This window comes from Rhamphochromis longiceps, linkage group LG1, assembly GCF_057381845.1.
Source record: "Rhamphochromis longiceps isolate RC_006_pf linkage group LG1, R_longiceps_female_GT1.1, whole genome shotgun sequence".
Taxonomy (NCBI): domain Eukaryota; kingdom Metazoa; phylum Chordata; class Actinopteri; order Cichliformes; family Cichlidae; genus Rhamphochromis; species Rhamphochromis longiceps.
The window spans coordinates 38,174,978-38,193,380 of NC_140557.1; the positions used below are offsets into that span (position 1 = coordinate 38,174,978).

General features: G+C 44.1%; 1 protein-coding gene across 1 annotated transcript; it reads left to right on the forward strand.

Annotated features, from left to right (window-relative positions):
* The first annotated feature begins 557 nt into the window (after nt 1–557).
* Nucleotides 558–18,126, forward strand: jph3a (junctophilin 3a). The gene is made up of 5 exons (XM_085408547.1): nt 558–1,913; nt 8,855–9,635; nt 10,353–10,477; nt 11,592–12,841; nt 16,325–18,126. Exons 1-5 carry the CDS (start codon nt 1,532–1,534, stop codon nt 16,403–16,405), a joined length of 2,619 nt encoding a protein of 872 aa, XP_085264673.1. The 5' UTR covers nt 558–1,531; the 3' UTR covers nt 16,406–18,126.
* Nucleotides 18,127–18,403: the final 277 nt, after the last annotated feature.

Here is an 18,403-nt window from a genome sequence, read left to right on the forward strand (position 1 = left end):
CTTTATAATCTATTTCCTGTGGATTATCTCTTAGTCCTTCATTTCCTGCTCACCCAAACTGACACAAAACTTTCTAATATCATCAATTCAGTGAATAACAATACATTTACTGAATAACTAATCTACAAATGTAGACGTCTGGTTTTCCAGTTCATACCACAGCGACACTTATTTTCAGGCCTTGTTGGCATTTAAGGAGGTCGCTCTGGGTCTGTGTGGTGTCCACTCGAGTGAAAGCTACACTGCACTGGTTTGCTTTTGAGATGAAAATGAAAAAAACAACAACAACAATTAAGGAGCACACAAACCTCGAGGAAAACAGACTGCTGACTGACCAGGTGTCTGGGAGGAGGATGAGTGTCACAGGGAGAGAGCGAGAGAGAAATGAGGCTGGATAATTAGGAAAAGCAGGCGGTATTCCCACAGGGAAAGAGCAGCAAACTCTGCACATGCAGTTATTCGCACCATCCCTCTGTCTCTTTAAGAGCTCCGAGAAGGAGTGTGTGTTCGCTGTGTGTGCGTGTGCGTGGGGGAGGGGTATTGGCTGGGGTGGAACAGTCCTGTAATGAGCAGATTTTAGAGAGAGAGAGAGCAAAAAACAAGAGAGGACAGATGACTTGGTGGAATCGGGACATTACAACAACAATCCAGATTTAGGTGAGCGCTGGCATGGAGAAGACAAAGGGGAAAGGACAGGAATAATATCCGCCTCTGATTTTTGCATCCCTCATCTTCACTGGAGAGAGTCGCCTGGATCCCGGCCAAGCAGAGGAGAGGAAAAGGGGGAAGAAGAGCCGGGGAGATATTCACACTGCTTTATGTCCGCCAAGGCGTGTGTGCAGGGCTGAGTCCGTTTGATTGCTATGGATGTGTGTCTCTGAGCGTTAGCCTGGATTGCCTGTATCCAGGCCATGCTATAGAAAAATATCTTCAACTCCTCCAGTTTTTTTAAACATGGCGTATGAGTGCATCAGTATCCCTGTCCTGTATCCATCCCTGTGAGCTGGTGATGCAGGGATGTGAGGATGCTCTAATGTGTAATTGAGCCAAGCTCGCTCACTTGCTGCCACCGCCGCCACTCTGTGGGCCTGCGGGACTGCTGGAAAAGCCTAGGCCTCGCTTGTCTGGAGCGCCCTGCTGCACGGCCAAGGCGAAGGGCCTGTGAGGTTGCGTGGTGAGCAGGAAGGTGGAGGAGGAAGTGGAGGAGGAGGATGAGAAGCACTCTGAGCCCGCATGCCCATGGGAAGCAGCATGCACGGCAGCTGTGTACGTCACTCCAGACCCATCGCTGAGGCTCGGATTGCTTCTCCGTCATGAGGCAATGCTCCGTGGGCCCTGTCCTGCTGTTTCTAAAACACCCAGCTAGCGTTCCACATACTAAACTAAGCGGAGAGGAAGTTCGAGGCCCTGAACCTGTATGCTACCTGATTTAAACGAGGCCTCCACCCTCCTTGCTCCTTCTGAGTGAAACAGGCCCTTGTTTTTTTCTTTTTCTTGACGTTCTAAGGATTTGCCTAAACCTGTTTCATGCATGTCCACTGGAGGCAGGTTTGACTTTGATGACGGGGGGTCGTACTGCGGGGGGTGGGAGCAGGGTAAGGCCCATGGCCGAGGTGTCTGCACAGGACCCCAGGGTCAGGGTGAGTACGCTGGGGCCTGGAGTCACGGCTTCGAGGTCCTGGGCGTGTACACGTGGCCAAGTGGGAACAGCTATAAGGGCACCTGGGCACAGGGCAAGCGGCATGGCATCGGAGTGGAGACCAAGGGTCGCTGGGAATACAGAGGAGAGTGGACGCAGGGGTTCAAAGGTCGATATGGGCAGCTGGAGAGCACGGCCAGCGGGGCCCGGTACGAGGGGACATGGAGCAATGGGTTGCAGGATGGATATGGCACTGAAACCTATTCTGATGGAGGTAAGGAAGCTAAGAGCAGCTTATATCTACACAGATTTTCAGACCAGGTTAAAGAGCAGCTTGGTCCACTTTAGCTTCTCTGAATAAAACATTCCAGCTTGTTCCACAAACTAATTTTCAAGCTGCAAGTGGAGCAGCTTGCTTACGTTTTCATCTGCTTAGCTCCACTTTATCACATCTCCAATGTAGGTCACATAAATAACGTGTGGCTCACATCTATGAACACAGACAGGTTACTAAAGACTCCTACTGGGCACCACAGCAGAGGCCTAGGTGTTAAAAGGCTATATTTAGGATAATGTGCAATTGTAAAGTATTGATAGTGTACAGTGTGAGCGCAAAGCAGTGCAACGGTACAGCTGTACTCACAAGTTTACTTCCACTCATCATGGGCTCAAATTTCATGGTAAGTTGTGGCTTTTAATGATTTCTTCAAACTCTCCTTTTTCCTCGATTAAACACATTTTTAATGACTTAAAAAAACAAGATTAGGGTTCACAAGTTTAGTTATTTTGGAATTTCTCCAATCCACACAAAGTTACAAATACACTTCCACTAATATTTAGTTTAATGTCCCTTAGCAAATTGTACTTTGCAAAATCGGTAGCATTCATTTAAATTAGTTGTTTTTCTGGCACAGACCTGGCTTTCAAACACTGTCCTCGCTGAGATTGATCCTGTAGGAAGGCCATTCATGAAGCTTCCAAAACCAGTTTTCATGTTTGTTTGTGATCAGTGTCTTGTTGGAACTCCCAATTGTTTTGACTGCCAAGTTGCTGATTTGAGATGAAGTTGCTTGGTAATTCTCCTTTTCTGTTATTGTTCTATCCGCCCCGGAGCATGATGTTACCACCACCATGCTTGACAGTTGGTACAATTTTCTTAGGTTTGAAAGCCTCGCCTTTACTCCTCCAAACATGGCTCCTGTCAATGTGACCAAATGAAAGTGGCTTCAGTGTGAACAGGAACTCTGGTGTTTCAGTTCATGGTAGGCTTGAGCCTTGGTGGTTCCTGGGTTAGCCTTTCAGAATCCCAAAGCCCCAACCTGAACTCTATTGAAAATTTTCGGACTATGTTTGAAAACTGGGTCCTTGCCAGGAAACCAACCACTTGAAACGAACCCTATTAATTCGGCCAAGAAGAGCAGTCAAATATCCAGTCAGAATTGCGCCAGGAGCTTGTTGATGGTTATCAAAAGCATCTGACTGAGGTGCAACTTGCTGAGGGACATTCAAACAATTATTAGTGGGGGTATATGTATTTATTTGAACCTATGTAGATTAGAGCAAACCCAAAAGAAATTCAAATTCGTGCACCCATTTTTAAAAATTTTTGATCATTAAAGACGTGCATTCATTCCAAGTGGGGAAAGCATGGTTCAAACAAATTATTGAAAAAGTTACCATGACATTTACGCCCATGATGACACAAAGTTCTGACCACAACTGTATGACACAGAGAAATCACTACAGAGGGAAATGAAACAATTACAAAGAGACGCTAAAGAGCTGCAAAAAGAAATATACAAAGTAAATTGACCACAGCGAGACACTAAATGATCAAAACAAAACAAAAAATCCACTGGGAAATGAAAATCGGTAAAGACACACGAAACCCCCAAAAATCCACAGAGACACAACTTGAAAACAAGGAGACACAAATTGACTTCAAAATGATACAAGGCAGCTACAAAAAGATATAAATTGACTACATAGTGGTGAAAATTGACCTCAAAGAAAAATTTAATCAGTATAAGGAGAAACAAGCTGACTACAAAACCCCCCCACACAAAAACAGAGAATATGAAGAGACAACCAAGAGCCATAAAGTGAGCACTTTTAAAAATGTTTCATCAAGAGATTTTAAAAAATTACTGTGAAAGACCTAAAATGTCAAAATAATGTACAAGAATGTGCAAAAGGACTAAAGAGGACAGAGGACACCAGAGGATATTGTGCTGACTGTCTGCCGGGCTCGCGCTGTGGAGGCTCTCCTGAGCAGCCTTTCTCTGAGATTTTAAGAGAACACAAACAGGCTTTAAAAACAGGACACCTCTAATATTAGAAATTAAGCCATTTTGAGTCGTGACTCCTGTTTAGACACACAGACTTATCAAAACACACCTTCACCCCTCTCCCCAGTGCCATGAAAGTCTCCATGGAAACATTGATACAGCAGGTCAACGTGTCACAAGAGACCAGCTCGCACGGCTCTCCTGCTCTGATTGGCTCGCTGCCGCTGTCATTTCCCTTTATTTCTGACTTTGGGGGGTTGTAATGTAGGCCGTTTGATCACCGATGGTAGCCCGCCTCCGAGCACCCAGATGATGGAGCGAGAGGTCAGTGAGCGATGCAGGTGGAATAAAAGCACTGCGTGTGCGCGTGCGGGCTGAAGGTGGAGATTGTTTACCGGGAGGCGGTGGATCGTTTTTTTTACCGACTCCCTGCACGAGTGTGAAGGCTGCACGGGTTCATACGCCCTATTTTAACTGAAAAAGACTGCGTCACGCGACAGCTCTGCTCCTCTCTTCCGCTCACGTGGGAGACCACCGACAGATGAATATAGCACGCGCGAGCTGACACATTTTCCACAACCCAATAAATGTGCAGGTTTTCTCCATCAAAGACCCCCGCCCCCCAAATAAGACACACACATGAGAGAGGTTTACTGACAGAGCTGCCAACAGAGCAAGTGCTCATTAAAAACCATAACAGCCGCATTTGGCGTCCATAGCAGGCCACGAGCAGCCTCGTGCAAAAGCCGTCCTGTCCTGTTTCAGCACCGCGGACAGCTCCGATACTGAAATCCTTAAAAACCTCACGAAGAGCTCAGAGCTGAGCGGAAACAGCGTCAGAGCAGCGGGACACATGTACTCTGGAACAAAATAAAGATTTAAGACTGCGTGTGGCATTTGGGTGTTTGAAGACATGAGAATTGTCGTGGTCATAACCGAACTCCTCTCTGGGTGTGTTTACTTGAGTAAACTTGTTGTGTATGCACAGCGTTTTGCTCGCTTCATAATCAAAGAAAATGTTTTTTTAATTTATTTATTTTTTCAACATTTGTCACACTAACACATGAAAATAATCTGACACCAACAAGCACAACAATCGTACTATAAAATATTCAATAACATAGACATATTGGGTTTGTTTTTTTCAGTAACAATGCACAGCAACTTAACTGATTATGAAGCATTAATACTGTAACTACTAGCTTTTTTCATCTATATATCTATCCATAGCAAGTCTATCACACTGGACACTGGGCTGCTCTGCTAACATCAAAGGAAAAGAAATGATGTGATGCTCATGGTAGTTGGGTTACTCATGTGTCTCTCCACACATTTAAGGCTAGATTCACAGCGTGTGGTATCCCTCAGCGTCCCCACTGATCTGGAGCCCAAAGCAGTTGTTTGCTTTGCCTAGTGGCAAGCAGCACCTTTTGTATTTTAAAAGCAAATAGGTTAAAAAATGCTGCCCTCTAATCTATTGAGCAGAACTGAGTTCAGCCTATTGGTGGAGCTCTCCTCAGCAGTCCCAGTTTCTTATGTGGTCCCTTAGGAAAATTAATGGTCCTCCCTTGTCTTTGCCAATAGTGGAAATCAATGTTTTGTTTATGTATTGATTTTTGTTTCTTTCATTTTCATTTCACCTAGTTTGAATGAACAAACCCAATATTGGGGGGTTGATATTATTCTAAGAGCAGCTTCTAAGTGCATGTTAGTACCCATATTGGGTGCTAACTCACTCATTGTCACTGGGACATCTATGGCACTGACACAGGCCTATTCTGGAAATGAGCAACAGCTTTCTAGACATGGAAACAGCCAGCTAAAAGCACAGATAGAAAGACCCAGAGACTATTGGTAAATGGCCTGTATTTGTATAGCACTTTTCTAGTCCCTAAGGACCCCAAAGCGCTTTACACAACCAGTCATCCACCCATTCACACACACATCTACACACTGGTGATGGCAAGCTACATTGTAGCCACAGCCACCCTGGGGCGCACTGACAGAGGCGAGGCTGCCGGACACTGGCGCCACCACCAGTAGGCAACATCTGACCACCACCAGTAGGCAACGGGTGAAGTGTCTTGCCCAAGGACACAACGACCGAGACTGTCCAAGCCGGGGCTCAAACCAGCAACCTTCCGATTACAACTCTTGAGCCACGATCGACTCAAGATTGGCCGTATAGAAATGAAATGGACAAAGTCATGTGACCAGACATCACAGACTGATTAGCGACGTCTCATTATGAAGCCCTGAGCTGACCGTTTTCACCACTGCTGTCTTGGTGTTGTGAAGCCAGATGTGATGAGTAAGGAGTAGATGTGACTGCGAAGCAACTTGTGATTGGCAGGTCAGCAGCTAATGAGCATACTCTGGATACCTACCCTCCTTTCTAACTCTAATAATGACCAGAATTTATGAAATGAACTTCATGTGTGCCACGTGGCATGTTTACGTCAGACATTAAATAGAGTTTCTAAACCAAGAGTTAATGAGCCGTTGGTGCAGATAGTGTTTTTGAAGAGAGGACCCAAAAGCAGACACTTGAAGACAGAACTTGATCTTAACAAAAGGCAGGTTGTTTATTAAAGATAGAAGATCAGACAAGGATAGAAAATAAAAGACAAAAGGCAATGAAGGCATATGCTAGACTGGGAAAACCTACTAAGGACAAGACACGTGGAGGAAAGTGAACTGAAGTTCCGGCAAAGGACAAAGGGGAAGTGATGCAATAAATACACAGACCGGTGATTATGAAAGTGGAGAGAGCCGCGAAACTCAAGTGGAACAAATTCAACACAGAGACAAGGGAAGCAAAACTAAACACAAGCATATGACACAAGGACTATCAAAATAAGACAGGAAACACACTGACACTGACAAGCACTCAAGGATTGGTCAGGCTGAATTAATCAGCCACTCTAAAAACTGAATCTCGACTCTTTTTTTCAGTTTTGGACTACTGTGTGTAGAAAACAGGTGACCCATCTTTAATTTTTCTTTCACACACAGAATTTTCAATCCTTAAAATTCACTACTTGCAGTCTTGGTTGTGGCTGGCTTGCTAGGTTGATGACTTTAGCTGTGATCAGAAGCAGCTGGAGCAGTACCTACTAAACCCAATCTGCAACAGAGAACAGACAGCTATTAAAAGGCTGACTGCAACATAAACCTCTCCAGCTTTATAATCAGGAATGAGTCCTACTGTAAGTTTTTTTTTTTTTTTTTTTTTTTTTAGTCCTACTGTAAGTGAAACTAACACGCTGGTAAGTTTCCTTCCCAGAAACATGAAACTTTAGATTTACTTCACCCTTTGCTCTGATCACCTCAGGGATTTGAGGAGAGGATGCTGACCTCTCCTTAGAGCAGACCTGCTTTGGTTGGAGGCTGCTCTCAGGAGTTTGCCCTCTTCCAGGAGGTCTGGACATCAACTGGAGCTGATTTTTTGTTCTTGGTGTAGACAGAGAGGAGCATAGTGAGAGAGGAGGCTTGACATATATAAACCTTTATGGCTGATTTCAGAGCAACAGCAACCCCCTCGTTGTATCATAATATGCTGGCTTGTCTTCTGCTCACCTCCTCCACCTAAATTGCCAAATCCTCAACAGCTCAGGCATAAAGATTCCTCCACTACAGCTTTTCCTGTTTTTACAGAGTACATATGTGTATTTTCTGCAGACTGGGAGAAGCCAAAAAACAAGTGTTATTTATGGTTTATTTCAAGTGTTTCTATTATTTTAATGCCATTTCACTTTGCTTCAAGTTAGCACTGCTGTGTTTTAAAGATTTTATTCTTGGCAGCGTGTAGTTTTCACACAAAGATGCACAAACACATCACATATTAGATCGGATGCTGAGCAGCCTCCTCACATTATGGAATATTTTTTACACTTCCATCCACATGAGGCAGGGATGGTATTTTTAGACTGACATACAGATGCAAATTAGTATGCAAAGCTCTGGTGTGCTCACAGTGAGTCCAGACACATCTTTGTCAAGCTTTAATTTTATGGCAGATTTATTTGTACCTTGTTGAAAACGTTCATAAACAGTCAACACAGAAACTAAATATATGTGGCATTTCTCAGAAGTGTCAGTGTTGTCATACACGTCACCAGGACTTTTCCTGTTTCAGAATGAAAGACGTTAGTTGCCATTTCTGACAGACAGCTGTGCATTTTCCTGTTGCATTTCTGACTACTTGCTGACAAAAATTAGCAAAATGCTTGGGTAAAAACCCCAATCAATTAAACTGCGACTGCATTCTTTCTAATACCCAGTGGAGGGAAACTACCTTTCCCTTTGACCTTTAACATGACTTTATAGTTTCATCCACTGGTTTCAGGTCATGCTAAACACTGAGCTGTGAGACAGAGCTGGGTGTTATACCGTGTCCTCACTTTTAGCCTCAAGTGCTAACACATGTGAATCGGCCTTAAACACAGAACAACGTTACCTATGAGGCTGATGCACGAGGCGACTGGCTGATTACATTTGAAGGGAATTTGCTTAAATTAACTTAACTCCTAACCCTGTGCTATGTGAGTATGTGAAGTTTGGGGTTTGACATCTTCTGAAAACTTGGCAGTTTGACAATTTAGAAGTGGACGGGAGCCCTCTGACCAGTTCTCAGTAATCCATCCTGTTGTGCCTAAAATTAGCCCTGCACACCAACTTTGCTACTCAGTGAGCACTTTGAGTTTGCAAAGACCTTCCACTGAGTAATGCAAAGACCATTTTGGCAATTACTGTATAACAGTTAGCATACATTAGTGTATTCCTCATGCATGCTACTCTCCTGTTTGGTCCATTGAGAATTCAATTAATGATCTAACTAATGAATGAATTTACACATAGATATTTGGACACTCAAATAAAATGCAGTTCTTATGTCTGACTCGTGCTGTGTCTGTCTGTCTTTCAGGAACCTACCAAGGCCAGTGGCTGGGAGGGATGCGCCACGGCTATGGTGTGCGACAGAGTGTGCCGTACGGCATGGCAGCTGTCATCCTCTTCCCTCTGCGAACATCTATAAACTCTCTCCGCTCTGAGCACAGCCATGGCCCTCCTGCTGTGCTGGAGGATGGCACTGCCACCACACCTACAGATGGGGTGGTGGCCGGACTGGCTGGGAGCCCAGTGGGCCGGGGTGGGTTTGCTCTTGTGGCACCGAGTGAGGCCGAACGGCAGAGGAAGAGAAAAGGCCGCTTTCGGCAGTCTATCCTAAGTGGCCTGAAGCTTCGGCGCTCTGAGTCCAAAAGTTCTCTAGCCAGTCAGCTCAGCAAGCAGAGCTCCTTCTGCAGCGAGGCCGGCATGAGCACCGTCAGCTCTGCTGCATCTGACATCCACTCCAACACCAGTGAGAGTGAACAGGGCGCTCCTGTGGATGCCACTGTCACTGAGATGTATGCTGGAGAGTGGAGGAGTGACCAGAGAGCTGGCTGGGGCGTGAGCAGGCGCTCAGATGGCCTGCATTATGCAGGCGAATGGGCGGGCAACAAGAGGCACGGATATGGCTGCACCACCTTCCCCGATGGCACCAAGGAGGAGGGAAAATACAAGCAGAATGTGCTGGTGAGCGGAAAACGCAAGAACCTGATCCCCCTGAGGGCCAGTAAAATCCGAGAGAAGGTGGACCGAGCTGTGGAAGCTGCGGAGAAGGCCGCGGACATCGCCAAGCAGAAAGCAGAGATTGCTGTGTCGAGGTTAGATCTTCCAGTATTCTGGTCACCGCTTCGTAGGAATAATTTGAACGTATCTCGTTAGATAGAGCTGGTGACACACCTCTGCGCACCCAGCAAGATTAAGCAACATTAAATCCTCTGAAGTCTAAGACATCACTGGTGACGACCCTCGGTCCAAAGCCTAATCGTCGCCCTTTGTTTGACAAAACTAGCTTTTTTGGAGAAATCATTTTTGATGAGTGTCAGTGTGTTGTACAATAATCATTGTCTTTGTCCCCTGATTACCGGGGGATGATTTCTTTTAAATGAGCTAGCGTTAGACCTCACAAATTTGGGATTCAAATCTGGTCAAATACCTTCCCCAGAGACGTGAATAAAAGAACAAGTGGTATATTACAAACTATGGTGTGCTTTGCATTACTAACCAATTATCTGTTCCTGTGTGGTGGGGTAGTGCTTTATATTGTCTATATTGTTTCATAGGGAGCCACAGCACATATTTAGCCCTTCAAAGGCTAATCAAACTACGTTTTTTTAACTGCAAACTTTTTGAGAGACAGTCATGCATTCTTTTCGATAAAACATATTTTTTGCAGTCTCGTATGAAAGTTTCACTTAGATATTACAAATACCTGGATATTGTTTAGGAGAACATTTTTATTACTTCATAGATACAAAGTAATTTATCTTAAAATACACACACGTTTTGACTTTGCTGTTTCTGCCTGTTCTGTTCAGGATGAGCCACGCTCGTGGGAAGGCAGAGGCTGCAGAAGGTGTGGCGCAGAAAGCCACGGAGGAGTGTCGACTGGCTCGGATAGCTGCCAAAGAGCTTTCACCCTCCTTTCACATCTATGGCAATGGTTAGTAGGTGCACAAGTGTCAGTACATTAAATGTAACAAATGTAGCAAAGCACTATGTGCGAATCAGTCTGTTTACCATTTACCAAAACTAACCAACAGGGTCTGCAGCAAGTAACAGGTAGCTAGATGATGTTAGCTTAAGCTAATTTCACACTTTACATGTTCTTGTTATGATCCTGCTTTCACAAATGAGTTATATGATATGTAGCATGCATAAATAAGAGCTAAATGCTAACTAGCTTAGCTTAGATGAGTGGCCTCCCCCATCTGATGGACGACTGGTTTCTGAGGCCCTGTTGTGAAGCCGCAAAATGAGTGTTTCTCAATATGACCGGTATGACCTCAGATGTGTGCCTGTGCTCATGGAGGTCAAGACAGAAAGACATTTTTCCACAGACCTCTATAGAACTGGAAACCATAAAAAACGCAATTTTAGCATTGCAAAAGGAAAGAAGAAAAAAAGCAGTTTTTTGTAGTAAATGCTGTAAATGAATTTGTCATTTGGCAAATTATGCAGTCAATTAATGGTAGAAATTGACTGCTTAGATATTATGTATATGGTATATTTTATCTCAATTTTAAAGCCATAAACAAACTATTTGTTTATGGAGGCAAAATAATTAACCTATAAAGATAAAACAAAGGTATAACAACCTTTCTATTTGTTTTTTGCCTTCAGGCTTTTCTCTTAGCTTCACTGATTCTATAGTACTCTGTATTTTTTAGATTTTCCACAGAAATTTGTTTGAGATAATTATGAGTCATAGCTAAAGGATTCAAATGCACTAATTTTCTTAAAATCTACATGCAAAAGTACGCCTACTGGAACCTTTACAGATTAATAAAGTAAGTGTGAATTTGCTTTTAAGCGTAGGCCCAGTGTTACACACATTTTAATCTCATAATAAACTACAAAGGATTAGCCTGTAAGAATTCAAATTAAATCAAGTATATTCACTTTCATAATCCTCTCTAAGCTGGCAGCACGAGGCTCCGTTTGTTTGCAGCTCTTCTCCTCCTTTTGTGTGCCGATGACACTCAAACATACTCGCGCTGTAGGCTTTGCTCTGGGTGCCAAATCACCTCACTGGTGCTGTTCTCCTGTTTTCATAGGGCTCGAATGTCAGCGGCCCAAACACCAGGGCACCAAGGACAAAGACCATGAGGTCATCTCCACAGGAACAGACAGTCCGGAGCTGTGCACTCCTGACACCACGCCACCTGTGATAACACCTGATCTCAGCCCCGTGCTGAGCGTACCCACCTCACCTCCCCACAGTCCACTCAAACACACCCATCGCCCCAGGAATGCTTGCTTCATGCGCCAGAGCGCCGTGGACGATCAGGGCGGGGCTGAGATCCAGGTGCTGGTAGAAGGGCGGGGGGTGGATCTGCCGAGGGGCGGGGCTAACAATTGGAGTGACGACATGTATCCGGATCGAGCGTGTAGCAGTCGCTCCACTACGCCCTCCCTTCTGGAAGAGCAGGAGGGACAACTAAATGGCCACGAACAAGCCCCTTTGTCCAACCACAAGCCACGGGAGAAATCCATTTCCAATCACAAGCCCCGGGACCACGCTTCCTCCTACAGAGCCTGGGAGCATTCCTTGTCCAACCAAAAGCTCTCCAAGCACGCCTCTTCCAATCACAAGTCAAGAGACTACTCATCGTCCAATCACAAAACATGGGATCATTCGTCCACCAATCACAAAACCTGCGAGCATGCCTCTTCCAACTACAAGCCACAGGTGCACATTTTATCCAATCACAAGGCCTTGGATCACAACATGTCCAATCACAAGACTTCTGAGCATGCTTCTTCCAATCACAAGCCCCAAGAATATATCTTGTCCAATCACAATGCCAAGGACCACGTCTCTTCTTCTTGTTACAATCCTCGAGAGCATGTCTACTCCAACCACCATCCAAAGCAGCACAACCACTCCAACCACAAGCTTAACGAGCACGCTGTAATCGACCAAAGGCTAGACGGCCACACCGGGGGCTGGACTGCTGAAAGCACCCTTAGGTGGAGCCCCGCCCACTCGCGCCTCACAGAGCAGGACGAGGAGAAGATGAATGACTATACAGTCGACATGAGGCTGCACTGTCCGGACTCGCAGACTTCTCGGGGGCTGGGACAAGAGTCCCCGGCCCCCAAGAACAACAGGCTGCGATCCAGAAGCCTTCGACCGGTCAGAGAAGGATCCATGGACTCTGTACAGATGCTGGACAACCTGAATGTGGGGGCAGAGCTGGAGGAGTGGCCACTGCACAGGGACCTCACCCTCTCCCCACCTCTAAAGTCTCAGCCCATCACTCTGGAGCAGGAAGGAGAGCAATTCACCCTCAAATCAAACTCAGTGAGTCTGCAGTGCTCTGTCAGGCTAACAGTTCATTTTTTAACACATAATAACATAATGTTTGCTGTTACCACAACACACTGATAAAAAAAAAAAAGAAAAAGAGCTGTGTGATAAGACCTACATATTTCAGTTAAATGCAACAAAACTAGTGTAGAGTTAATACACTGAACAAAAATATAAACGCAACACCTTTGTTACTGCTCCCATTCCCCATGGGATGGACGTAGAGACCTAAAATTCATTCCAGATACACAATATAACCATCCCTCCCAAACAGTGGTCACAAATCAGTCCAAATGTGTGGTAGTGGGCACATCTGCTATATTGAGATAATCCATCCCACCTCACAGGTGTGCCACATCAGGATGCTGATCTGACATCATGAGTAGTGCACAGGTGTACCTCAGACTGCCCACAACAAAAGGCCACCCTGGAATGTGCAGTTTTGTCTCACAGCAAAATGCCACAGATGCCACAAGCAATGAGGGAGCGTGCAATTGGCATGCTGACAGCAGGAATGTCAACCAGATCTGTCGCCCGTGCATTGAATGTTCATTTCTCAACCATAAGCCGTCTCCACAGGCGTTTCAGAGAATATGGCAGCACATCCAACCGGCCTCACAACCGCAGACCTTGTGTAACCACACCAGCCCAGGACCTCCACATCCAGCAGGTTCACCTCCAAGATCGTCTGAGACCAGCCACCCAGACAGCTGCTGGAACAATTGGTTTGCACAACCAAACAATTTCTGCACAAACTGTCAGAAACCGTCTCAGGGACGCTCAACTGCATGCCCGTCGTCCTCATCGGGGTCTTGACCTGACTCCAGCTCGTCGCCGTAACAGACTTGTGTGGGCAAATGCTCACATTCGATGGCGTCTGGCACGTTGGAGAGGTGTGCGCTTCACGGATGAATCATGGTTCACATTGTTCAGGGCAGATGGCAGCTGAGAATGTCCCAGTTCTTGCATGGCCAGCATACTCACCGGACATGTCACCCATTGAGCATGTTCGGGATGTGCTTGACCGGCGTATACGACAGCGTGTACCAGTTCCCACGAATATCCAACAACCTCGCACAGCCATTGAAGTGGAGTGGACCAACATTCCACAGGCCACAATTGACAATCTGATAGACTCCATGCGACGATGTGTTGCACTGCATGAGGCAAATGGTGGTCACACCAGATACTGACCGGTTCTGGGTCCCCAGACCCCCAATAGCGCAAAAACCTGCACATTCCAGGGTGGCCTTTTGTTGTGGGCAGTCTGAGGTACACCTGTGCACTACTCATGATGTCAGATCAGCATCCTGATGTGGCACACCTGTGAGGTGGGATGGATTATCTCAATATAGCAGATGTGCCCACTACCACACATTTGGACTGATTTGTGACCACTGTTTGGGAGGGATGGTTATATTGTGTATCTGGAATGAATTTTTAGGTCTCTATGTCCATCCCATGGGGAATGGGAGCAAAAACAAAAGTGTTGCGTTTATATTTTTGTTCAGTGTATTTAAAGGAAGAGCTATGTGTTTACCAAAACTTCACGTTTTAGTCACAGTGCCTCAATGATAAAAATCAAATGATTTTTCAGATTAAAAGACTTTTAGTTCACAAAATGCCAAGATGTATTAGACAGGAAATTTTAAAACAACTCAAGAAAAATCATTTTTCTCAGTGTTAGACGACAGTGGGATATGAAAGTCACTGCTGAATCATCAGCACAGCAGATAAACGTCTGTCTTGAAATTATTAAGAGCATAAAAAGAAGACGATTGGACTTCCTGAAGTTTTTTGGAGACGTTTCACTTCCTTTCTAGCTTTTCAAGCTCTTAAGACTCGGGGTGACCGAGAACCTGCACAGACGCCTGTGTTGGAAAATATCTATCACTGTGATAAGAATCAAAGGTACGAAACTATCACAATTAACTCCACAATGTTACATTTTCAATTTTTACACTGAACAAAGGAACTTTCAATGGACAGATTACTGATCCAAGAGCTTCCCTAAAACTGCTAACATGTGGTGTTACTGCATGCAGAGATTCAAAAATGCAACAATCAAAAAAAACAGCATCTCAACAAAAAGGTATAAACTAACCAAAAGATTCCTAAAACAATTACGGAAAGACTCAAAACGAGCACAAAGTGAAACTGAATGCTCACAGATTCACAAAACAACAAAAGGAAATGAAAAAAAAAATAACTCAAAAGGATCTCAAGACTGAAAAATGTCTGAAAACAACTACAAAGATTCTGTATGAAGGCAAAATATGAATACTCTCAAAACCAAAACAAAAAGGGGTAAACCACCTTCAGCTGACTCAGGTCTGTAGCTGTGAGATTAGCTAAGAAACTCCTGGGTCTAGCCTAAAATTTTCCCACTACACAATTCAAAAGTCCATCACCACAAAGGGTCTAAAATGGAACCGAAATCCAGAAGTGCTCTGGTTTTAGAAGTATTTCCTCATTTCTGTTCCCATATAAATGCATTCTTTACACAGTGTCTTCAGTACAAGACTTTCCTGCATCAGTCATGGTGGACGATTGTAAGAATGACACCAAGGAGCCAGAGTCTGTAATGTGTCCACTAGATGACACACTCGTTGTTATTGCCTTCTTATTCCATAGGTAGACGTGGACACGTGTGGGGTGGGCATTATCATGAGGAAGTTGTGTTTACAAAAATCATGAATTTTACATGTAGTTTGCACCAGTGCGGTCTAAGCGTGCCCTGTGATGGGCCAAAGTTGTCTGGTGATCAGTACATAGTTAACTTTGTTAACAAGCCTTAAAATAATCAGCATAACATCAAGTTACCAAGTATTCTTTTTGAGTTTCACAAAAACACTTCGGTATTAGGGTATTACTTTTGTAATTCTTCAAATTTCAGGTTTTTTTGGGCGGGGTTTTCTTCTTCCTCTTACAGAGTGCATGCTTACATAAGATAGTTTAGGATGTTAACTTTCAACAGATGTTAGGAAAACCATAAACACAACTAGTTGAAGAATAAGTAACTAAACCTCCTTGTGTTTTGAGTGTATGTAGGAAAAAAAAAGTTAAGTCACTGCGGACTCCTCTGTGGGCTGGCAACAACATGGACCTTCATTTTCACTCCCGAGGCATAATATACTGACGATTGGTCACCTAGTGTAAAATGTTACGCTTTGGGAGTGAGAACGTGCTGTCACTTTATGTCACTCGGACCCAAGCAGACTCACGGACGCAGAAAATATAATCGAGACTCACATCTGTTACGTTATTTTGCCCAGTTACTGTGCTCTTTAAGGCACCTGAGCAGAAAGTGCAGCCCAACTCTAACCTCTAACCTGTTTGTTGATAGCCTGGTGGGTTACTCAGATGTCCATTGTTAAATCTTGACCAGAGTCTGAGTGTCTGTGTTTGTGTTTCCACTGAGATCGTTGGTGCTGTAACTGGACTAATTGCTTTTTTCTCTCTTCTCTTGTCTCCTAGGGCTCCAGCTCTATTCTGGTGGTTATGGTCATTTTACTCAATATTGGAGTAGCCATTCTTTTCATTCACTTCTTTATTTAAGCTTATACAGGTATGATCTACTAAGACTTATTGATAACTACGGTATATTATATGATTACTTAATGAGATGGACGTTCTGTCTATTCGACTGGAGCCCGCAGCCCGAGTGAAGGACACACAGAGCCTTTCTATTGTTGCTACTGTCTTTTTCACCTCTGTTGAAGCCCATTTCAGTTTCTACAAACACACCATTTCTTTTCAAATGCTTATTTTGACTTTCATTCGATATAACTTCCATAGAACGTCCACATGATAAAAGGCGGTTGAATTAGAGTCACGAGAAAGAAAGAAAATGCAGCTTTAGACGAGCGTGTTGTTTCGGGCTCACGTGCACGGATGCCCGTCGCTGACAGATCAGTGGACTGGAGATGGCACAGGCAGCGTTGCCCATTTTTTAAAATCAGTCTAGAAAAGAATATAGCAACCCATGTTCCTGGTTATCATGAGAAACACACTCAGTCCTAAGCCCCCTTTTGCCTTTGAACCTTTTTCCTTTCCTTCAAATCCATCAGTCTCTATTCGCACTATGCGCTACAGAACTATGCTGCAAGAGTAGATCCATTTTAAAGGGCTCCGTCATTATTCTTTTCTCTTTTTCCCCTCTACTACATAAACACGCAACCATTGCATGAGGCTGTGTGAGATTTTAAAAAGTGCATTTTTCTATCCCTTTAACATCACTGTTCTGTCTTCATTTGTGCGCACTTCATCCTGATGGTCACCTCTCGATTGTCAGACACTTCACATTCAACCAAAATCACAGAGTATGACCAAATCATATTTGATTTGCGAAATCAAATGCCAGCGACCAACACATGCCAAGCCCTCCTGGTCTAATCCGAGAGGAACTTTCTGAATTCATTACAAGTAAAGTGGAACCACATAAACACACGTTTGCGTGCATAATAAACCGAACAAAAAGCAAAAGAAAAAAAAACACATTTAACTGCTGACATACTGAGGAGGTATCAGCCTTGCCCCTTTGTACAGCCTTGAGACTGTTATGTTATAATCACTAATTCTAATATATAAGTGTATGTGTCATTATTCTTCAAGTTTGTTACTTTTTGCAGTTTGCAAGACAGAGAGAATGCTGAGTGCCTCGTATTTATTCATTTTGGTTCTCAAATTGATTTAAAAGCCAACCCTAGATCAAACACCCCACACGGGCAGGCTAAGAGGAGACAAATAACCTTGAAAATTAAAAAAAGCGATCCCCATCCTTCGGCCCTCCACACAATCAGCCCTTCCCTCTTCACCCTGAAATGGCATGCACTGTTTTGTCTCTCTCTCCCAGTCGCCCCTTTTGGACCAGTCGAAAAGGGAAAAATGGGGTTTCTACGGTGTCATTTCCAGAAAACTGTTTTTTTTTTGAGACCGGATGAGATTTTTGTTTCCAGCATGTTTGTTTAGCCTGCTCAATCTGGTGTCAGTTTGTGAATTTCTCCCTCTTGTCTCTCTTATCCAGCAACACAAGGCTACGTGAGACATGGAGAGCAGTGTAAAATAAACGCTAGCTTTTAACTCTCAGTGGATACTGAAATGTCCCGAGTTTATGAATGATATAAAAGAAACTCTCTGCTACTGTATGTTTTATACTTCGCACCCAGTGGCATCATCATGTTGTGACATCATTGCATGCCCGAGCATGCTCTTTCTTACTCTTTGGTTTATGAGGTTGTTTCAAAGTTAATGTGGAGAAAATAATGAAATGTTTGAAATTAAAGAGCTTGGTGTGGTTATTACTGAAAGTAATTTAATCTACAGCCCATACTACAGCCAGTACAGACTACATGTTCAGCAGGAAGTCTAAAAGCTATCTGCCCTGCACTTTATGTCAAACTCATTTTACATGGTTTTACACATACAGCCCTCTTTGGCCTTGTGTGAAGTGGACCAGTGCAACTTCCCTTTCTGTCAGTATATAAGAAAAAGAAGTGCAACTTTCCCATGTGGTAAAGAAAGACTGCTGTAATATATGAACGCAATCTGTCAACA

What these genes read in the sequence shown, in the direction of transcription:
- jph3a (XM_085408547.1), top strand. Translation starts at nt 1,532, where the DNA reads ATGTCCACTGGAGGCAGGTTTGACTTTGATGACGGGGGGTCGTACTGC. An exon ending in CTTTCACATCTATGGCAATG is followed by an intron (nt 10,478 to 11,591) that starts GTTAGTAGGTGC and finishes CTGTTTTCATAG; the next exon opens with GGCTCGAATGTCAGCGGCCC. An exon ending in TCACCCTCAAATCAAACTCA is followed by an intron (nt 12,842 to 16,324) that starts GTGAGTCTGCAG and finishes CTTGTCTCCTAG; the next exon opens with GGCTCCAGCTCTATTCTGGT.